Source organism: Pongo abelii, chromosome 6 (genome assembly GCF_028885655.2).
Source record: "Pongo abelii isolate AG06213 chromosome 6, NHGRI_mPonAbe1-v2.0_pri, whole genome shotgun sequence".
NCBI classification, from domain to species: domain Eukaryota; kingdom Metazoa; phylum Chordata; class Mammalia; order Primates; family Hominidae; genus Pongo; species Pongo abelii.
Window position 1 is genome coordinate 35035436 of NC_071991.2, and position 18106 is coordinate 35053541.

Sequence of the window (18106 nt, forward strand, 5' to 3'; positions counted from 1 at the left end):
TTATGTACATCATAATTCTTAAGAAAAACAAAAATAGCCTTGGTACTAATATTTCCATGATACTTTTCTCCTCAGTGCTCAGGAAAGCTGTGTTCATTTACTTATTTTAAAATTTTTCCATAAATTGGTATTTTATGGGTATAAAATATATTTAAGGAGTGTAAATAAAGCAGTTAATTCAGTGACATTTCCCAAAAGTATATATGTGACTACAATTAAGTATTTATATATATAACACTTGCTATCTAATTAAATGTAAATCTAAATGCACTACAAAATATAAACATTACTAAAGTTACATTGGTATATCTAATTTTTTTTTTTTTTTGATGGAGTCTCGCTCTGTCGCCCAGGCTGGAGTGCAGTGGTGTGATCTCGGCTCACTGCAAGCTCTGCCTCCCAGGTTCATGCCATTCTCCTGCCTCAGCCTCCCAAGCAGCTGGGACTACAGGTGCCCGCCACCATGTCTGGCTAATTTTTTGTATTTTTAGTAGATTCGGGGTTTCACCATGTTAGCCAGGATGGTCTTGATCTCCTGACCTTGTGATCCGCCCGCCTTGGCCTCCCAAAGTGCTGGGATTACAGGTGTGAGATACCGCACCCAGCCCTGGTATATCTAATTTTTAAGAAAAACAGAAAATTATAACGAAAGTACAGGTACATCTTTACATGCCCTAAATTATCGTTACTTCCCTTAAATTTGCCATGGTTTCCAGAGTAAGAACAGTAAGAGTTTTAAATTCATTTTAGGAAACCACAACGGGTATCAGTTAACTCTCTACACACAAAATAACATTTAAATCGCTAACATATTAGTTCACTTAAAAGCTCTTTCACCTGGATAACTTCATCTTGCATGAACTACTATAAGAGGAAATGCAAATATTAGAATTTGGGGTAAAAGTTCACATCATCCTTACTGCAGCAAAAATGTTAAAACAGGCAAGATTCTAGCTTTGAAGAGTCAGGCACATAATCGTTAATCAGGCCAACTGTCAAGGGTGATATGTTTGTTATAATCAGAATGCCTATGCCCCACTGAAAGTCTTTACAATTTTGAGATATACTATTAAACAAGTGAGATTAAATTAGGTGGTTAGGCTGTCAGTCTTAAATCCCTCATCCAGATCATAGCATATCAAGTGACAGTTTTTAGTCCACTCATGATCACTCATTTCTTCATATCAAAAGTGATAACTCACTTGTAATTAGGCATTCTATATTTAGTTGCTCAAACTTCATTCTTCAATGTATTTAAACCAACTGCTTAAGATTTATTTCTATCACAGCTCTGCTCCCATTAAGTAAATCCTTCCAGCAGCAGAAAAGTAGAGGCATGAGTCTCTTTCAATTTCTCTAAAACAAATTCTGGCTATAAATGGCCTCTTAGGCTGTGTATGGGAAAATAATAACCCCCATAACTTTGTACTTAGAATGGATCCTTTACAAGAGACAGATTAACAAGAGAAAAACAGAAGTTTATTAATATATTTCATTTATATATAAGGAACACCCAGAGAATGAGCAGTTCTCAAAGAAGCATCTTTGAATTCCAGCTTGTATAGCATCTTCAACAAAGACTAGGAAATTTTTAGAGATGTGACAAAGGAAAAGGACTCTAAGTCTCTACAGGCAGTAACTTGGGCTAAGCAAACAAATAGCAGACAAAAGATGGTTTTAAAAAAGCTAATATTAATTCCTCTGATATCATTTCAAGGCTAATGAGGGTCTGAAGCTGTCTTCAGTGGTTAAACTTTGTTCTCCCTGGTAAAGGAGTGGGGCAGGATACCTTTTCTCTTTCTAAATCTATGTCTTGCTTCTGGGTAAAAAGAGGGCAGGTGGACAGCTCTCCTGCATCTGCTGGTTCTTGTCTTCAGGGCAGCAATCCTTCATATTTGAGAAGGTATATTCTGGTCTCCCATGCAGGATAGATGGTTTTGTATGTTTTGCTGAATTTAGGTGACACTATAAGATGATATTCCAGTCTATTTTAGAAAGTAAATTTCATCTATGGTTGTTTCCTCTGTCCTTCCATCAAGCTTCTTTCTGAGGCTAAAGGCCTTACTTACCTTTAATTCCCACTAAATGTGTATTGCATTTATCTCCCAATTAAGTTCCACACATCCATAAAATACTATCTGCTGACATTACTAGATCAAAGCAATCCACTGAGGGCTTTACACATCTTAACTCATGCATTCTCATTATCTGTTGTTAGAAACTGGGCCCCACATCTACCACTTGGCTTATAAAAACGGCCTTCCAATCACAAACGCTATGCAAAGGTAAAAGCACGGGCTTTGGGGCCCAACGATTCTCTCTCAGCTCTAGGATCTTTGACAAATCACTTATGTTCTTGAGGATGCCCTGCGTGGCGGTGTTGTCCCGAAGGCCCGGGGGCCGCACAGCACAGCTGGCGAGTGTAGGCCCCACCAGCTATGTGGAGACAGAGGCTGACCCCTAGTCTACCACCCTGGCGGAAGTGGGAGCACGTCCATCAGGTCCGTTTTTCCGGTCCTCCGCCCGCCAACTTCCGGCTGCAGGTAGGCGCGCGTTGCCTAACGACCTTCCGCGCGGACGGTGGGCCGGTGACGGCGGCGTGTGGATGGAGGCCTACGCCCTTGGCCCAGCGCGGCGGGGGAGGCGGCGGACCTGGGCCGTCGGCTCCCTGCTCTCTTGGGCCGCCATCTTCCTCTTTATCTCCGCCTTCCTGGTGCGGGTGCCCTCATCAGGTGAGGGTCTGCGCCGCCCTGCCGGCTCCGCAGGGACAACCGCAGCTTCCCCCACTCTTCGAATTGCCTTTTCTTGTGTCACGTGCATCCGTTTTATATAGAGACACCTTGCTCACTAATACGTGACAAGAAGGGCTTATTTTTTATGGAAGTCGTACAAAGGCACTCTGTATTTGCATAGAGGAGTGAATGACAGGAAATTAAGGTATAGATAGATCACTACGTCACCCACAGTTGAAGTTTTACAATTAAATTGCTTTGTTCATAAACTCCCCAATTCAGTCCATGGGTCATCTGCCAGGTTTGCATTTCAGTGTGTGAACTCTGTAATGATGAGCTCAGTGTATTTCAAATAGGCAACCTGCTGCTTTCAAATTATCCGTGATGGTGGAGCGCCATCTATTGGTTTTAGCTGTGAAATACAGGAAATAATGCGATTTTAAAGTTTTGACCTCTAAAGAATTAAGTACTTTTCTATACTGTTTTAAAAATACATTTAAGATACTGATGAACAAACACTGAGGAAGGAAGTGAAAGTTTAATTGAACTGTTATTTAACTAGAAAGGTTTTGGCTGCATTATTTTGTGTTGAAATTCTAGACTCATAAAACAAAATATCTCCCAAAATTGATAAAATCACAGAGATTTTCTTCAAATGAAAAAAGTTGTTCAAATAAGGAATAATGAAAAAAAGAAGTCCTCCAAGAATATGAATGTAAAAGGAATGTGGAGGTAGGCAGGGGATAGGGGAGGAGAAAGGAAATAAATTGAGTGAATAGAGATTAAAAATCAAAGTCAGGGCATCAGGAATCCAAAGATTATTCTTCTATAAGTATATAAATAGCCGATAGCCATCAATTGCCATGTAGGAGAAAGATGCTTCTTGGATGTGGTTCATGGTCATGTATTAGGTGTGAAAGGGTTTGTATTTTAAATTTTTACCTGGTGATCTTTTGATGAAATAATAAGATTAGACCTATGAGATATAAGAAATAGAATAAGCAGTTAGTATCTTGTTAAGTGATGAATAGTGAAGGCCTCTTATATAGCATTTTACAATTTATACAGTGTTCTCATTTTCTACAGTAACTGTAAGGATGGAATTATTATTAGTCCCATTTTACATATAAGAAAACTGAAGCTCCTAAAGTTTAAAGTGATTTTGCTAAAACCAGTAAGTGGCAGAATTAGGATTTAAACTCAAGTCCTCTGGCTTTGATACCACATCCTTTTCTTTGCACTTTACTATTCCTGTCTGCTAAAGGCTATTTGGGTATAATGCTTTATTGCATTTTTATACTGCCCCTCACACTATTATGCCCATCACATTTGCTTATTTAACAATAAAGACTATCAGAATATGTTTCACAATTATTATTTAATGTTTACAGTGTGCAAGGTATAGTGCTTGATACTGATTCTTGATAAGTTAACATAAACATTGATCCCACTATCAATGGAGCTTATAATCTAATAAGGAAAATGGTATGTGTGCATCAAGAACTATGGTATAAGCCAGTGTCTGCAAGGGTTTTCTGATGTTATCTTCTAGAATTTTTTATAGTTTCAGGTCCTAGATTTAAGTCCTCAATTTATCTTGAGTTGAGTTGATTTTTATATAAGGTGAGATACGAGGATCCAGTTTCATTCTTCTGCATGTGGCTTTCCAATTATCCCAGCACCATTTAGGCAAAGATTTCATGTCCAAGAACCCAAAAGCAAATGCAACAAAAACAAGGAGAAATATGTCAGACTTAATTAAACTTAAGAGCTCTTGCACAGCAAAAGGAACAGTCAGCAGAGTAAACAGACAACCCACAGAATGGGAGAAAACCTTCACAATATATACATCTGACAAAGGACTAATATCTGGAATCTATATCTAGAATCTACAAGGAACTCAAACAAATTAGCATGAAAAAAAACCCAACAATCCCATCAAAAAGTGGGCTAAGGACACGAATAGGCAGTTCTCAAAAGAAGATATACAAATGGCCAACAAACATATGAAAAAATGCTCAACATCACTAGTTATCAGAGAAATGCAAATCAAAACCACAATGTGATACCACTTTACTCTCGCAAGAATGGCCATAATCAAAAAATAAAAAAAAGAATAGATGTTGGTGTGGATGTGGTGAAAAGGGAACACTTCTACACTGCTGGTGGGAATGTAAACTAGTACAACCACTATGGAAAATTGTGGAGATTCCCTAAAGAACTGAAAGTAGAACTACCACTGGATCCAGCAGTCCAGCTACTGGGTGTCTACCCGGAGGAAAATAAGTCATTATACGAAAAAGATACTTGCACACACACGTTTATAGCAGCACAATTCACAGTTACAAAAACATGGAACCAGCCTAAATGCCCATCAATCAACGAGTGGATAAAGAAACTGTGGTGTATGGTATATGTGTGTGTATATATATGTGTGTGTGTGTGTGTGTGTGTGTATATATATATATATATGGAATACTACTCAACTATAAAAAGGAATGGATTAATGGCACTTGCAGCAACCTGGATGGGACTGGAGACTATTATTCTAAGTGAAGTAACTCAGGAATGGAAAACCAAACATCATATGTTCTCATTTATAAGTGGGAGCTAAGCTATGAGGATGCAAAGGCATGAGAATGATACAATGGTCTTTGGAGACTCGGGGGTGGGAGAAACGGTGGGAAGTGGGTGAGGGATAAAAGGCTACAAATTGGCTTTACTGTTTATTATGTGATGGGTGTACCAAAATCTCAAAAATCCTTACTAAAGAATTTATGTAACCAAATACCACCTGTTCCTCCGAAACTTAAGGAAATTAAAAACAAAGAACTATAGTACAATGTAGAATGAGTGTTATTAAAAAGGTGCTGGTGATGTACTGTGGCAGATAAGAAGTGCTAAGGACAAACGAGTTCTGAAGAAGGGACTTGTGATTTGGGTCTTGAATGGTGGGAGATTTGAACTTCTAATAATGAAGAGAGTATTCTAAATGGATTTAGAAAAAATCAGAGGTGAGATATAATATGGAGAAGCAGTAGGTAGATTAAATTTATCAGATCATCTGAGGGGGAATAGAGTTAGAACAGTGATATCAACTGTCAGAGGAGATTGAATTATGGCTCTCCCCTTCAACCAATACCAAAGATACTGTAATACTATACTTGAATATTTTAGAATATCTAATGAGACAAATTGTTGATTTTTTTTTGATAGTTGGACACTTGGTTCGATTACCAAGAGCTTTTCGCTTGACCAAGGATTCAGTGAAAATAGTGGGATCAACAAGTTTTCCAGGTATTCATAAATATATTTTCACTAATTTTTAAAAGTTATTGGCGTTTGTTTAAATTTTATCAGTCTTGTCCAAAAGGCTTATGCTCTTCATTTATCCTAGTCTCCTAAGGCCCTTTTCTTTCTACAGAAGTGGATTAAAGTTGTTTGCATATGGTTGGACTCATCCAGTTCTGATACTGTATGCTATAACTGCATAAGTGTACAAAGAATAATTATTCCTAAAAGTTATCTAAAGTTGCCTGTGTGGATTTTTATTATATAATAATTAGCTATAATATTAAATGTATGTAGTACAAATATGGTAATACAAATCATACATATTTTGGATTCAAAGATTTGCAGTAGTCACATGAAGTATAGCAACTACAACTTGTTTTGGTGTTTTTTAAGTTGTGGCAAATTCACATGCCATAAAATTCTTCCTTTAAAGTGCACAATTCAATTGTTTTTAGTATATTGACAAGATTGTGCAACCATTGCCCCTATGTAATTTTACAACATTTTCATCACCCCAAAAAGAAAGACCTAATCCATTATGCAATCATTCTTCAGCCCTGGAAACTACTTATCTACTTTCTGTCTCTATAGGTTTGCCTGTTCTGGAAATTTCATATAAATGGAGTCATACACTATGTGCCCTTTTGTGTCTGTCTTTCACTTAGTATAATGTTTTTGAGGTTCAGCCATGTTAGAGAGTGCATCAATACTTCATTCCTTTTTAGGGTGGAATAATACTCACTTCTCTACCTAGCAGTACATATGGGACATATGGTAACTCTATGTTTAATATTTTGAGGAGCTGCCAAACTATTTTTTAAAGAGCCTAAGCTATTTTACTTTCACACCAGCAATGTTTGAGGGTTCAGATTTTCCAGTATCCTAAACATTGTTATTGTCCATCTTCTTTTTTTATAGCTATCCTAGTATGTGTAAACAGGTATCATTGTGGTTTTGATTTGCGTTTCCCTAATGACTAATGATGTTGTAACTCTTCATGTGTTTTGTGGCTATATGGATATGTCATTTGCAGAAATGCCTATTCAAGTCCTTTGCCCATTTTTAAATTTGGTGGTTTTCTTTTTGTTGTTGAATTGTAGAGTTCTTTATATATTCTATATATTGGATATATAATTTGCAAATATTTTTCCCATTCAGTGGATTGCATTTTCACTTTCTTAATGTGTTCTTTGAAGCATGTGTTTTAAACTTTGATAAAGAAGTCTAATTTCTATTTTTTATTTGGTGCTGGTGCTTCAGGTATCATATCTAAGAAATTATTGCCTAATCACTGGTCACAAAGTGTTATTCGTATATTTCTTTATAAGAATCTTGTAGTTTTAACTCTGACATTTAGGCCTCTGATCTATTTTGAATTAATTTTTGCATATGGTGCAAGGTAGAGATCATGCTTATTCTTTAGCACATGGCTATCCAGTTGTTTTATCACCATTTGTTGAAGAAATTATTCTTTTTCTTTTCAATTGGCTTGGCACTTGTATTGAAAAGCAGTTGGCCCCAGATGTATGGGTTTATTTTTGGACTTTAAATTCTATACCATTGATTTATATATCTATTCTTATGCTGATACTTTGCTATCTTGATTATTGTTGCTTATAATAAGTTTTGAAATCATTAAGTGTGAGTCCTTCAAATTTGTTCTTTTCAAGATTGCTTTGTCTTCCCTGCGTCCCTTGCAATTCCATATTAATTCTACAATCAGCTTGTCAATTTCTGCAAAAAAGTCTATTGAGATTTTAACAGGGATTTCATTGAATCTGTAGATCAATTTTAGGAGTATTGTCACCTTAACAACATTAAGTCTTCCAATCTATGAACTTGGGGTGTCTTTCCATTATTTCAATTTATTTAGATCTTTAATTTCCCTCAATTATATTTTATAGTTTTCAGTGTACAAGTGTTACATTTCTTCTGTTAAATTTACTCCTAAATATTTTGTTACTTTCAATGCTATTGTAAACGAATGGTTTTATTTAGTTAGCTTTTGGATTGTTCATTGCTAGCATATAGAAACACAATTGATATTTTCATACTGGTGTTGTGTAAAACTGATATCAGTCTTCACCATTAAGTATGATGTTAGCTGTGAGTTTTTTGTAGATGCCCTTTATCAGGTTTAGGGAGTTCCCCTCAATTCCTAGTTTGTTGAGTTCTTTTATTGTGAAAGGGGCTGAATTTTGCTAAATGCGTTTTCTCCATGTATGGTGACGATAATGTGTTTTTTGTTCTTTATCCTGTTAATATGATGCGTCACATTGATTTTTGTATTTTGAACTTGCTTTGCATTCCTGGGATAAATTCCAGTTGCTTATGATGTATAATCCTTTCTTATGTTGTTAGATTTGGTTGCTAGTGTTTTTAGGATTTTTATGGCTATGTTCATAAGGAAAATCGGTTTGTAAATTTCTTGTGATGCCTTTGATGTTGGTTTTAAGGTAATACTGGCTTCATAAAACAAGTTGGTGTGTAATGACCTCCTCTTCTATCTTTTGGAAGAGTTTGTGAAGGATTGTTGTTAATTCTGTTAATTGTTTGGTAAAATTCACCAGTGAATTCATTTGGTGCTGGACTTTTCTTTGTTGGAGGTTTTTTGATTACTAGTTTAATCACTCATTTTAGGCCTATTCAGACTTTCTATTTCATTATGACTTTTTATGAGAAACTATTAATCAAAGGTTACTTGTGTGGGATAAGTTGCTTCTCTCTTGGCTACTGTCAAGATTATCTCCTTGTTTATGGATTTTGTCAGTTTGATTATGATGTGTCTGGCTATGGATTTCCTTTAAGTTTATCATAATTGGAGTTAATCGAATTCTTGGATACGTGGATTCATGTTTTCAATCAAATTTGAGATTTTTTGCCATTATTAAAAAAATTATTTTTCTCTCTCTCCCCTCTTTCGGGACTCTGATTATGCATACATTGATATGCTTAATGGTTTTTCACAGATCTCTGAGTTATTGATCTTTATTCTTTTTTTCTTTTTCTCAGACTGGGTAATCCCATGTTGACCAATCTTCAAATTTGCTGATTCTTCTGCCTTCTCAGTTTGCTATTGATTCCTTCTAGTTAATTTCTCATTTCAGTTATTGTACTTTTTAATCTGCAGTTTATTAAAAATAATTTTTGTATCTTTATTGATATTTTCTATTTGGAATGTCATACATTCTTTATTACATGTAGACATGGTTTTATTTGATCATATATGAAATATCTCACTTAAAATTTTTATCCAGTAAGTCCAACATAATGATCTTTCTCCAATATTTTGCCCTCCTTGGAGTCTGTTTCAGTGGGTTACCTTTTTATGCATATGGCCATATTTTCTTGGCTTTCTGCATGTCTCATATTTTTAGTTGAAAACTTGACATTTACAATAATACAACATAGCAACACTGGAAATAAGATTCTTTCTACTTCCCAGAGTGTGATGTTGTTGCTGTTTGCTGATATCGTGTATTTGTTCAGTGAGTTTCTGAACTAATTGTGTAAGTTATGTATTCTTCATCACATAAGCACTGAAATATCTGCTTAATTACCTTAGTTAGGCTAATGATTGGACAGAGTTTTCATTAAACATCTTGAACTAGTTAGTCTCCTAGTCTTTGCTGAGGGTGTCTTTGTGCACGTTGTGACATACCTTTCAGATAGTTGGCAACTCTACCTTATCATTCACTTTATGCTGTGCAGAACCTCAATTTCAGCCAAAAGAGAGAACTTAAGGCCTCTTCATCTTTACTGAGCATACAGATTGTCCTGGGCATGTACACAGTCCTTTGCATGCATGTGTCCTGCTACTTTTTCAGGAATGTTCAGAACAAGTCAAAGCTCCTGTGGACATGACATTCCCCAGCTTTTCCTCTTAAGGTTTTTGGTTAACCTATTGTTTTCCCCAATTGTTGCTCAGTATATCAGGCAGTCACAAAGTTAAATGAGGGCCTCTACTTGTTTTTAACGAATTCTTTTGAGGAAAAGGCTTTTTTCAGTAGGCAAAGTCCAAATCAGGTCAAGTACAGATAGCCTTTAATATGAGATCTTCCAGGATGTTGACTCACAGGTCACATACTGATAGTACTCTGGGAAGGAGGCTTTGAAGGGATTCTAACCATGCCTGCCCCCTCCATTGGCTGCCAGGCTGCTGGTTCTCACTGTGATTGTAAACTGTTGGTTATTATGGCTGCTTATTGCAGAGCTGGAGAAGGAGGCATGGGAATCAGGCACATTAAAATACTGCAAGCTCACTGTTCCTACTGATTGTAATTAGTTCCTTAGGGATGCTGGAACAAAAGAACCACAGACAGGGTGGCTTAAACAACAGAAATTATTGTCTTACAGTTATAGAGGCTAGAAATCAAAAATCAAAGTATTGGCAGAGTTGGTTTCTTCTGAAGACTTTGCAGAAAGAATCTGTTCCAGACATTTGTCTTTGGCTTTTAGATTGCCATCTTTTCCCTATCACTCTGTATCCATCTGTGTTTCCAAATTTCCCCTTTTTATAAGGAGATCAGTCATATTGGATTTGGACTCAGCCTGATGACTTCGTTTTAACCTGATTTCCTCAGTAAAGACTATTTCTAAATAAGTTTATATCCTGAAGTACTGGAGATTAGGACTTCAACATATTAATAAGAGAGGGAGGACACAATTAACCCATAAATCAGATCCAGTTGTTTTTCTTGAATAAATGTTTTCTGGATTGCTGTATTTGATTAATTTTGAGTTTGAGTTCTGGAAATGTTTTTTCTGATAATTTCTACATTTTTCCTCATTACTTTTATGAAGGAGGTAATTTTTGGAGTTCCTTTTTCTGCCATTTTTATTGATCTCCCTAATGACAACTTTTAAAGCTGAATTATAAAATGTTATCTGGGTAACTAATTTCCCTTTCATTTTCTTTTATTGTATAATATTAAATTTATTCTTAAAATAGATTACCATTCCAATTCACTAGGTAGTTCTTATATCACTGAGTAGATTATTATATGATGTTTCATTGGTTTTGACCCATAATATAGTGACTGCATGATTTTTTGTGCCCACCATTTCTTCTGTCAGGTAAGGTCTTGGCATCTGTCTGTGTTGGCCACTTTTCAGATTTGTGACCCTCTTTTTAACTCGTTCACCTTTTACATATTCTTTTCAGTTCAGTTAGTTTTCCATTTTCATTAATTCATGTATTAATTAATTCACTGAGCCTTTATTTACATTTTGTTGCACTTTTAGTTTATTCTATTTTTTTGGTGTATATAATAAATGCCATTTTGAATTTTTTTTTTGGTACATGTTCAGAAGTTTTCTGGGACTGTATTATCCAGGAGAAGAGGTTTTAGCATCATAGGACCTGAGCATTCTCATTCTCATTAACTTTGCTCTTCAAAAAGGCTGCACCAGTTCACACTTCCTTCAGTGGTTCTTGAGGGGGGTCCCATTTTCCCACATCCTTATCAGCACAAAATTTTACCCAACTTTTTCCATTTTTGCTAAGCTGAAGATTAAGGTGCCTCTGCCCATTCTTTTCTTTGTTGTTTTCAAAGGAGGTCTTTTTCATATTGTTTATATTCCAGTTATAAATGCATTATTAACTTTGTTGCAAATACCCTCTCCCTGCAGTCAAGTTTGTTAACTTTGCCTGTGTTATACAGGATCGAACAGAAAGTGTTACCATTTAAGAAGTCGAGTTCAGTATTTTTATATTTGTGCTTTTTGCATTAAGATAATTTTCTATAACTGGTTCAGACATAAAGGTATTATTTTCTTTAAATAATGACTTGCTTTCAGATATTCAGTGTACCTGGAATTTATTTTTATATACGGTAAGAGGTATAAATCTAAGTTTACCTTTGCATATATTTTGAGATAACTTTTAACTATAATTTATTGATAATCTATATTTTCTCCAGTGATTTTAGGTACCTTGTCTACCATATATATATCAGTTATTTATGCCAATTTGATTTTTTCCCTAGACCCATTAATTGTTCCTACACCAGGCCTCTCTTCTTTTATTTAGTGTAAATGTTAATATATCTCAGTAACTCTTATTGCTAGTCCCTCCTCTTTGCTTTTCTGTTATAGAATTCTTTCAGATATTTATGAAGCTTTAATCTTCCAAATGGATTTTAGAATCAGTATTGAAGAGCTTCTTAAATAATTTCTTCTGGGATTTTGCTTATGTGTTGATAAATAAATTTGGGAATAAATTGACATCTTTAAAGTTATGTGTATGCGATCATGATTATGGCATTGTGGTCTAATTTTATGTCTTTTGCTAGAGTCTGAAGATGTTTCCCACAGAGATCTTACTTGATTATAGAGTGACTTTTGTTTATTGTACTCTAAATATTATCTTCTTTCCTATAAAATGGTTTAATGCATTATTGTTGATGTAGAGGAATATTATTTGTTTTTGTATGTTGATCTTGCATTAGGAAACTCTTCTGGATTCATTTATATTTGCTGTGAAATAGGTACAGGGATTAGTGGGGGTGAGAGGAAGGGTACAGTCATGGTATGAGGTACTGTCAAGCCAAAGCACAAAGGATATACTTATGCTGAGTTTCCAAAGATGAGGAGGAATTTATATCAATAAAATCACAAAAGAATGATGCTGTGTGCTGCCATGGCATGGTTAGGGCAGAGGGTGTGAAAAGAGGTATAGTGAGATATATGCAAAAGATCATGGAGTGTAGGGCCAGTAAATCATGCTGAGGAGTGAAAATTTATGGGGTAAGCATTTATTAAAGAAGTTAGGCAATCTATTAATGCAAGCATTTCATTAAAGTATTCAAAAAGAAAAAAGTCACCTCAATCAATATAGAAAAAACGTTTCTTAAAATTCAGTGCTGATTTATGTTTATGATAAAAACAAATAACCAAGAACAGAGGGGATCTTTCCTAACCTGTGGAAGGGTACGTACCTAAAAGTACATTCAATAAGCATCATGCTTTATGGTAAAACTTTAGAGGAAGTCTCTCAAAAGTCAAAGAGAATTTTGATTCTCTTTATTTTACTCCATCACAAAAATCTTTGTATACAGTGTATCAGTGAAGAGTTGGCATGCAGTATCTAAAAGGTTGTTGCAACCTTTCCTAAGAGTTTACTTATGAGTAAACTCAAAACAATGGAATCTTTACCGGGTTCCTTTTGTATCTCCTAAAGGATACTATTTTTGCTTACTTATCAGGATTTAAATTTCAAAGCAAATGGAACAAAATGCTTTAATATTTAAAATCAATAAAAGCATAAATTTGCTGACTTTTTAATCACTTTATCATTTTTATTCAGTACATCATGCTACATCATTGTGAATAATGCATTATTCTGCTAATCTAAACAATTTTTAAGCTCTAATCATGTTTGGTGTCTTTACAAAACAGATAAAGTGTAGATATAGTATTATCTTAATACTTTGTTATTGAAATAATATTCTGAGAATAAAACAGGTTAGTGTGTATGAGCTCTGAATGAAAAGTACTAACACATTATGCTCAGGTTGGGGATCCATGTACGCACACATACATGCATACACATATATACGTACAAATACATAATATATTCTTAATGTTTATTACATAGAATGCAATGAAATTTAGTTTTTCAAGTAATAGGAGCAATAATTCAAAGTACTCTTATTATTGCATGTAACCCAAACTACAAAAGTGTACATTATAGAGAAAGAAAAGAAGATAAAATACTATTGGAACATTTTAAATATTGTATTTTCAGTGAAAGTGTATGTCATGCTCCATCAAAAGAGTCCACACGTGTTATGTGTAACGCAACAACTGAGAAATGCTGAACTGATAGACCCATCATTCCAATGGTATGGGCCTAAAGGAAAAGTTGTTTCAGGTAGGATTTTGTTTCAATTATTGTAATTAAATAAATGTATCTGAATTGTGTGCAACACAAAAAGAATGTTTGTATCTCATACATATTTATGTTATTTCCTCAATTCTTTTTCTTGTGATTTCCTTTTGGAGTTAGAGCTAACAATGTAGATAGTGTTCCCATTTTTACGTATTTTATTTTGATACAGGGACATACTCTAAGAATGAACTGTTTGGGGGGTTCTCAAAGCATCTATAATCCCCCAAAGGTACTTTTTTCCACTTAAAAATTACTGTTTGTATGACTGATTTGATCAGTATTTCCTCTAGTCAACTTCTTGTTTTTTAATCCTGAAATACAGATTTTACTTTTTACTTTTATTCTAATTTTTTAATTGGATAAAAGCTGATTTTTAACACTGTAGTTTTAAAAAACTACAGTTAACTTAGCTGGCTTTGTTTCTTGCCTTGCAAAAAATATAGATTAATGAGTTTTCATTTTGAAGATCTGTTCAGTCATTTTTGCATACCCTCAGAGAAAGTTTTTCTTTATTGCTCTATTTACCATGTTTTCTTTCTTTTCTTTTTAAAAATCTTATTGCTATTTTGAGATCATGCCTGTGGACAGAAACTTACAGGCTTATTTTATTTTCTTGGATGAAGGAGAGCAATATATTTCTACAAAGACTTGCTAAAGAAACATAGGAAATACTAATTTTTTAATATGTTTTAATTCACATTTATATAGCTAAGAGATCTCAGCTGTACGTTTCTGTGATATTTACGTTGATACTAAAATAGGTAATTTTAAAGAGTTAATCTCCTCTTCAGGTCAGTCTGTGTTTTTCTTAGGACAAATTATTCATCATTCATTTAGTGAATGACTACTTGGTGGACGCCGCTGTGCTAGGTTTTATGGGGGATAGAAAGATCAGACATAACCTCTGCCTCACTACACTAGCAAAGTAGGAATGATTGTGCAGCTTGTTCATGGGATCAGCAGGGCTCAACAACAGAAATTCTAATAGGTTTTGCGCTTATATAATCAGAGAAGTGGTCCAGGTGTAAAAGCACCCAATACTGGAAATACAATCAAATTTTATTTTTATCGCTCTCTAATAGTAGCACATAATGTAATAGAAACATGTGTTTTAAATATGTTTTACATTTTATATTGAAACTTTGCAAGTTGAAAAACAGAAACATTTTCTATTGTCATTTGTTGCTCATTTGATTTGGAAATTGAAATTTGAAATTTTTTCTTCTCCGAGGTGCGACGCCAGGTCTTGCAGTTTATATTGCAAAATATAGTATGAAATTCAATTTATCCTTTAAGTAGGAGCAATATTTATTTTACTCACTCTTATAATAGAAAAGTAGGTATTCATAAATGTAGTGTTTCCAGGTAAAGATATAATCCTGTTACTACATTGGTTTTTATCTTTATAAAAACTGTTCTCAGGGAATTCTGGTATTTTAACTTTATGATTATATTATGGTTTTCAATACAGTATTTTATCATAGGTAACTGTCTACCAGTTGTAAAACTTATTAAGAACACTATACTTTTTATTTCAGAAAGGACTGGAAGAGGTCTAATTTCTTAAAGTTTGAAGAACAGAGAAGCTTTTTGGACTGTAGTTTAAACTACACTGTACTTATCATTTTATGAATATCTCAAAGATAGTTTCCCTTAATTTGAGCCAAATAAATCATGTAATTATGTGATTACTTGTACATTCCTTTGGAGAAAATACTCAAGTTGTTTAGATGTGTTATGAAACATAGGGAGCAAGTCTTAGATTTGGTGTCTCTCTTTTTCTCTGTTTCTCGAAAGTTTAGTATTGTTTATTTACAAAGGTAATTGCATTTATTGCAACAAGTTCTGTACCTCCCACTCTGACCCTAATACTGTTCTGATGAATTAACTCTTTTTGGTGTGGGGACTTACCTGCTTTTCTAAATATTCACACAAACATGTATAAGTACTCACACATGTGTTCAGCTTTCCTACATCAAGCTATTAACATATCAGTTACCTTACATAGTTGCCATTTTGTGTGTGTGTGGTGAGAACATTTGAGATTTACTCTCATAAAATTTCAGTATACAATACATTATTGTTAACTGTATTTACCATTCTATACATTAGGTCTCCTGAACTTATTCATCTTATAACTGAAATTTTATACTCTTGGACCAAGAACCACATGTCTCCAACCCCCCAGTCCCTAATAACCACCATTCTACCCTATATTTGTGGTAGGGTGGAGTGTGAATGCGACTTTTGTATGGGTATTAGTGTGACTGTTTTAGATTCTACGTATTTCAGTTTCTGCCTTATTTTACTTAGTACAGTGAATTTTATAAAAATAATACATAAGATTACCATGTGTCCGAAATTATTCTAACAATTTACACATATTAATTTTAACAATGACCTTTTGCAGTAATTACAGCCATTTTCTCCATTTTATAAATGGGAAAACAAAAGCATTAAGAGAATAAGGTACTTTCCTAAAGTCATATGTCTGAAGTCGTTTATCAGAGTTCATAGATATAATCTCAATGAGGTAGGAACACACCATTTTATGAATTTTGGTAGATTGTATCTTTCAAGGAATTTGTCTAACATTGGATTTTTTAATGTGTTGTATTTATATGCATAAAGTAGTTTGTAGTATTTTGTGTTATCTCTTTATAGATAACAGATTTCTGTTTTTCAGAATCTATAATGATGTGTCCTCATTCACTCCTGATATTGGTTGTGTCTTCTCTTTTTTTTTGTTCTCTCTTAGTAGTGATGTTGAGCATCTTTTCATATGCTTGTTGTCCACATGTTTGACTTTTGAGAAGTGTCTGTTCATGTCTTTTGCCCATTTTTTAGTGGAGTTGCTTGAGTTTTGTTTGTTTTGTTAAGTTCCTTATAGATTCTGGTTATTAGACTTCATGGGAGGCATAGTTTGCAAACATTTTCTCCCATTCTGTAGGTTGTTTGTTTACTTTGTTGATAGTTTCTTTTACTATGCAGAGCTCCTTAGTTTAATTAGTTTCCACTTGTCTGTTTTTGTTTGTCTTGCAATTGCTTTTGGAGTCTTGTTCATGAAAGCTTTGCCAGTGCCTATGTTCAGAGTGGTGTTTCCTAGATTTTCTTTTAGTATTTTTATTGTTTTAGGTCTTACACTTAAGTCTTTTAAAAATTTTTCTTAAGAATATTAAATTTTTTTTTAATTTTAGGTACATAGTAGGTGTATATATGTATGGGGTGGATAAGATGTTTTGATACAGGCAGTCAATGTGAAATAAGCACATCATGGAGAATGGGGTATCCATCCCCTAAAGCATTTATTCCTTAGGTTACAAATATTCCAATGACATTCTTTAAGTTATTTTAATATATGCAATTAAGTTATTATTGACTATAGTCATCCTGTTGTGCTATCAAATAGTAGGTCTTATTCATTTTTTCTATTTTTTTGGTACCCATTAATCATCCCCACTTCCCCCCAGAACTCCCCACTACCCTTCCCAGCCTCTGGTAACCATCCTTCTACTCTCTATGTCCATGAGTTCAATTGATTTGATTTTTAGTTCCTACAGACAAGTGAGAACATGCAATGTTTGTCTTCCTGTGACTGCTTATTTCACTTAACATAATGATCTCCAGTTCCAGCCATGTTGTTGCAAATGTCTGGATCTCATTCTTTTTTATGGCTGAACAGTACTCCATTGTGTATATGTACCACATTTTCTTTATCCATTCATCTGCTGATGGACACATAGTTTGCTTCTAAATCTTAGCTATTGTAAGCAGTGCTGCAACAAACAGGAATGCAGATATCTCTTCAATATATTGATTTCCTTTCTTGTGGGTATGTACCAAGAAAGGAGATTGCTGGATCATATGTTAGCTCTGTTTTTAGTTTTTTGAGAAGCCTCCAAACTGTTCACCATAATGGTTGTACTAGTTTACATTCCCACCAACAGTGTACAAGGGTTCCCCTTTGTCCACATCCTGACCAGCACTTGTTATTGTCTGTGTTTTGGATATAAGCCATTTTAACTGGTGAGATGATACCTCTTGTAGTTTTGATTTGCATTTCTCTGACGATTAGTGATGTTGAGCACCATTTCATAGGCCTGTTTGCCATTTGAATGTCTTCTTTTGAGAAATGTCTATTCACATCTTTTGCCAATTTTCTTTATCAGATTATTAGGTTTTTTTCCTA

At 34.5% G+C, this 18106-nt stretch overlaps 1 protein-coding gene across 3 annotated transcripts in view; it reads left to right on the forward strand.

The window, feature by feature from the left end:
- The first annotated feature begins 2511 nt into the window (after nt 1-2511).
- The window catches only part of ZPBP (zona pellucida binding protein), a 141562-nt gene continuing 125967 nt past the window's right edge, over nt 2512-18106 (forward strand). Inside the window, exons 1-3 of one of the 3 annotated variants that reach the window (XM_024249912.2) lie at nt 2512-2732; nt 5949-6029; nt 13774-13899. In XM_024249912.2, coding sequence (XP_024105680.1) covers nt 2606-2732; nt 5949-6029; nt 13774-13899 — 334 coding nt within the window. In that variant the 5' untranslated portion in view covers nt 2512-2605. The remainder of the gene's footprint in view (nt 2733-5948; nt 6030-13773; nt 13900-18106) is intronic. The other 2 variants (XM_024249913.2, XM_054559195.1) reach the window with 2 other exon arrangements.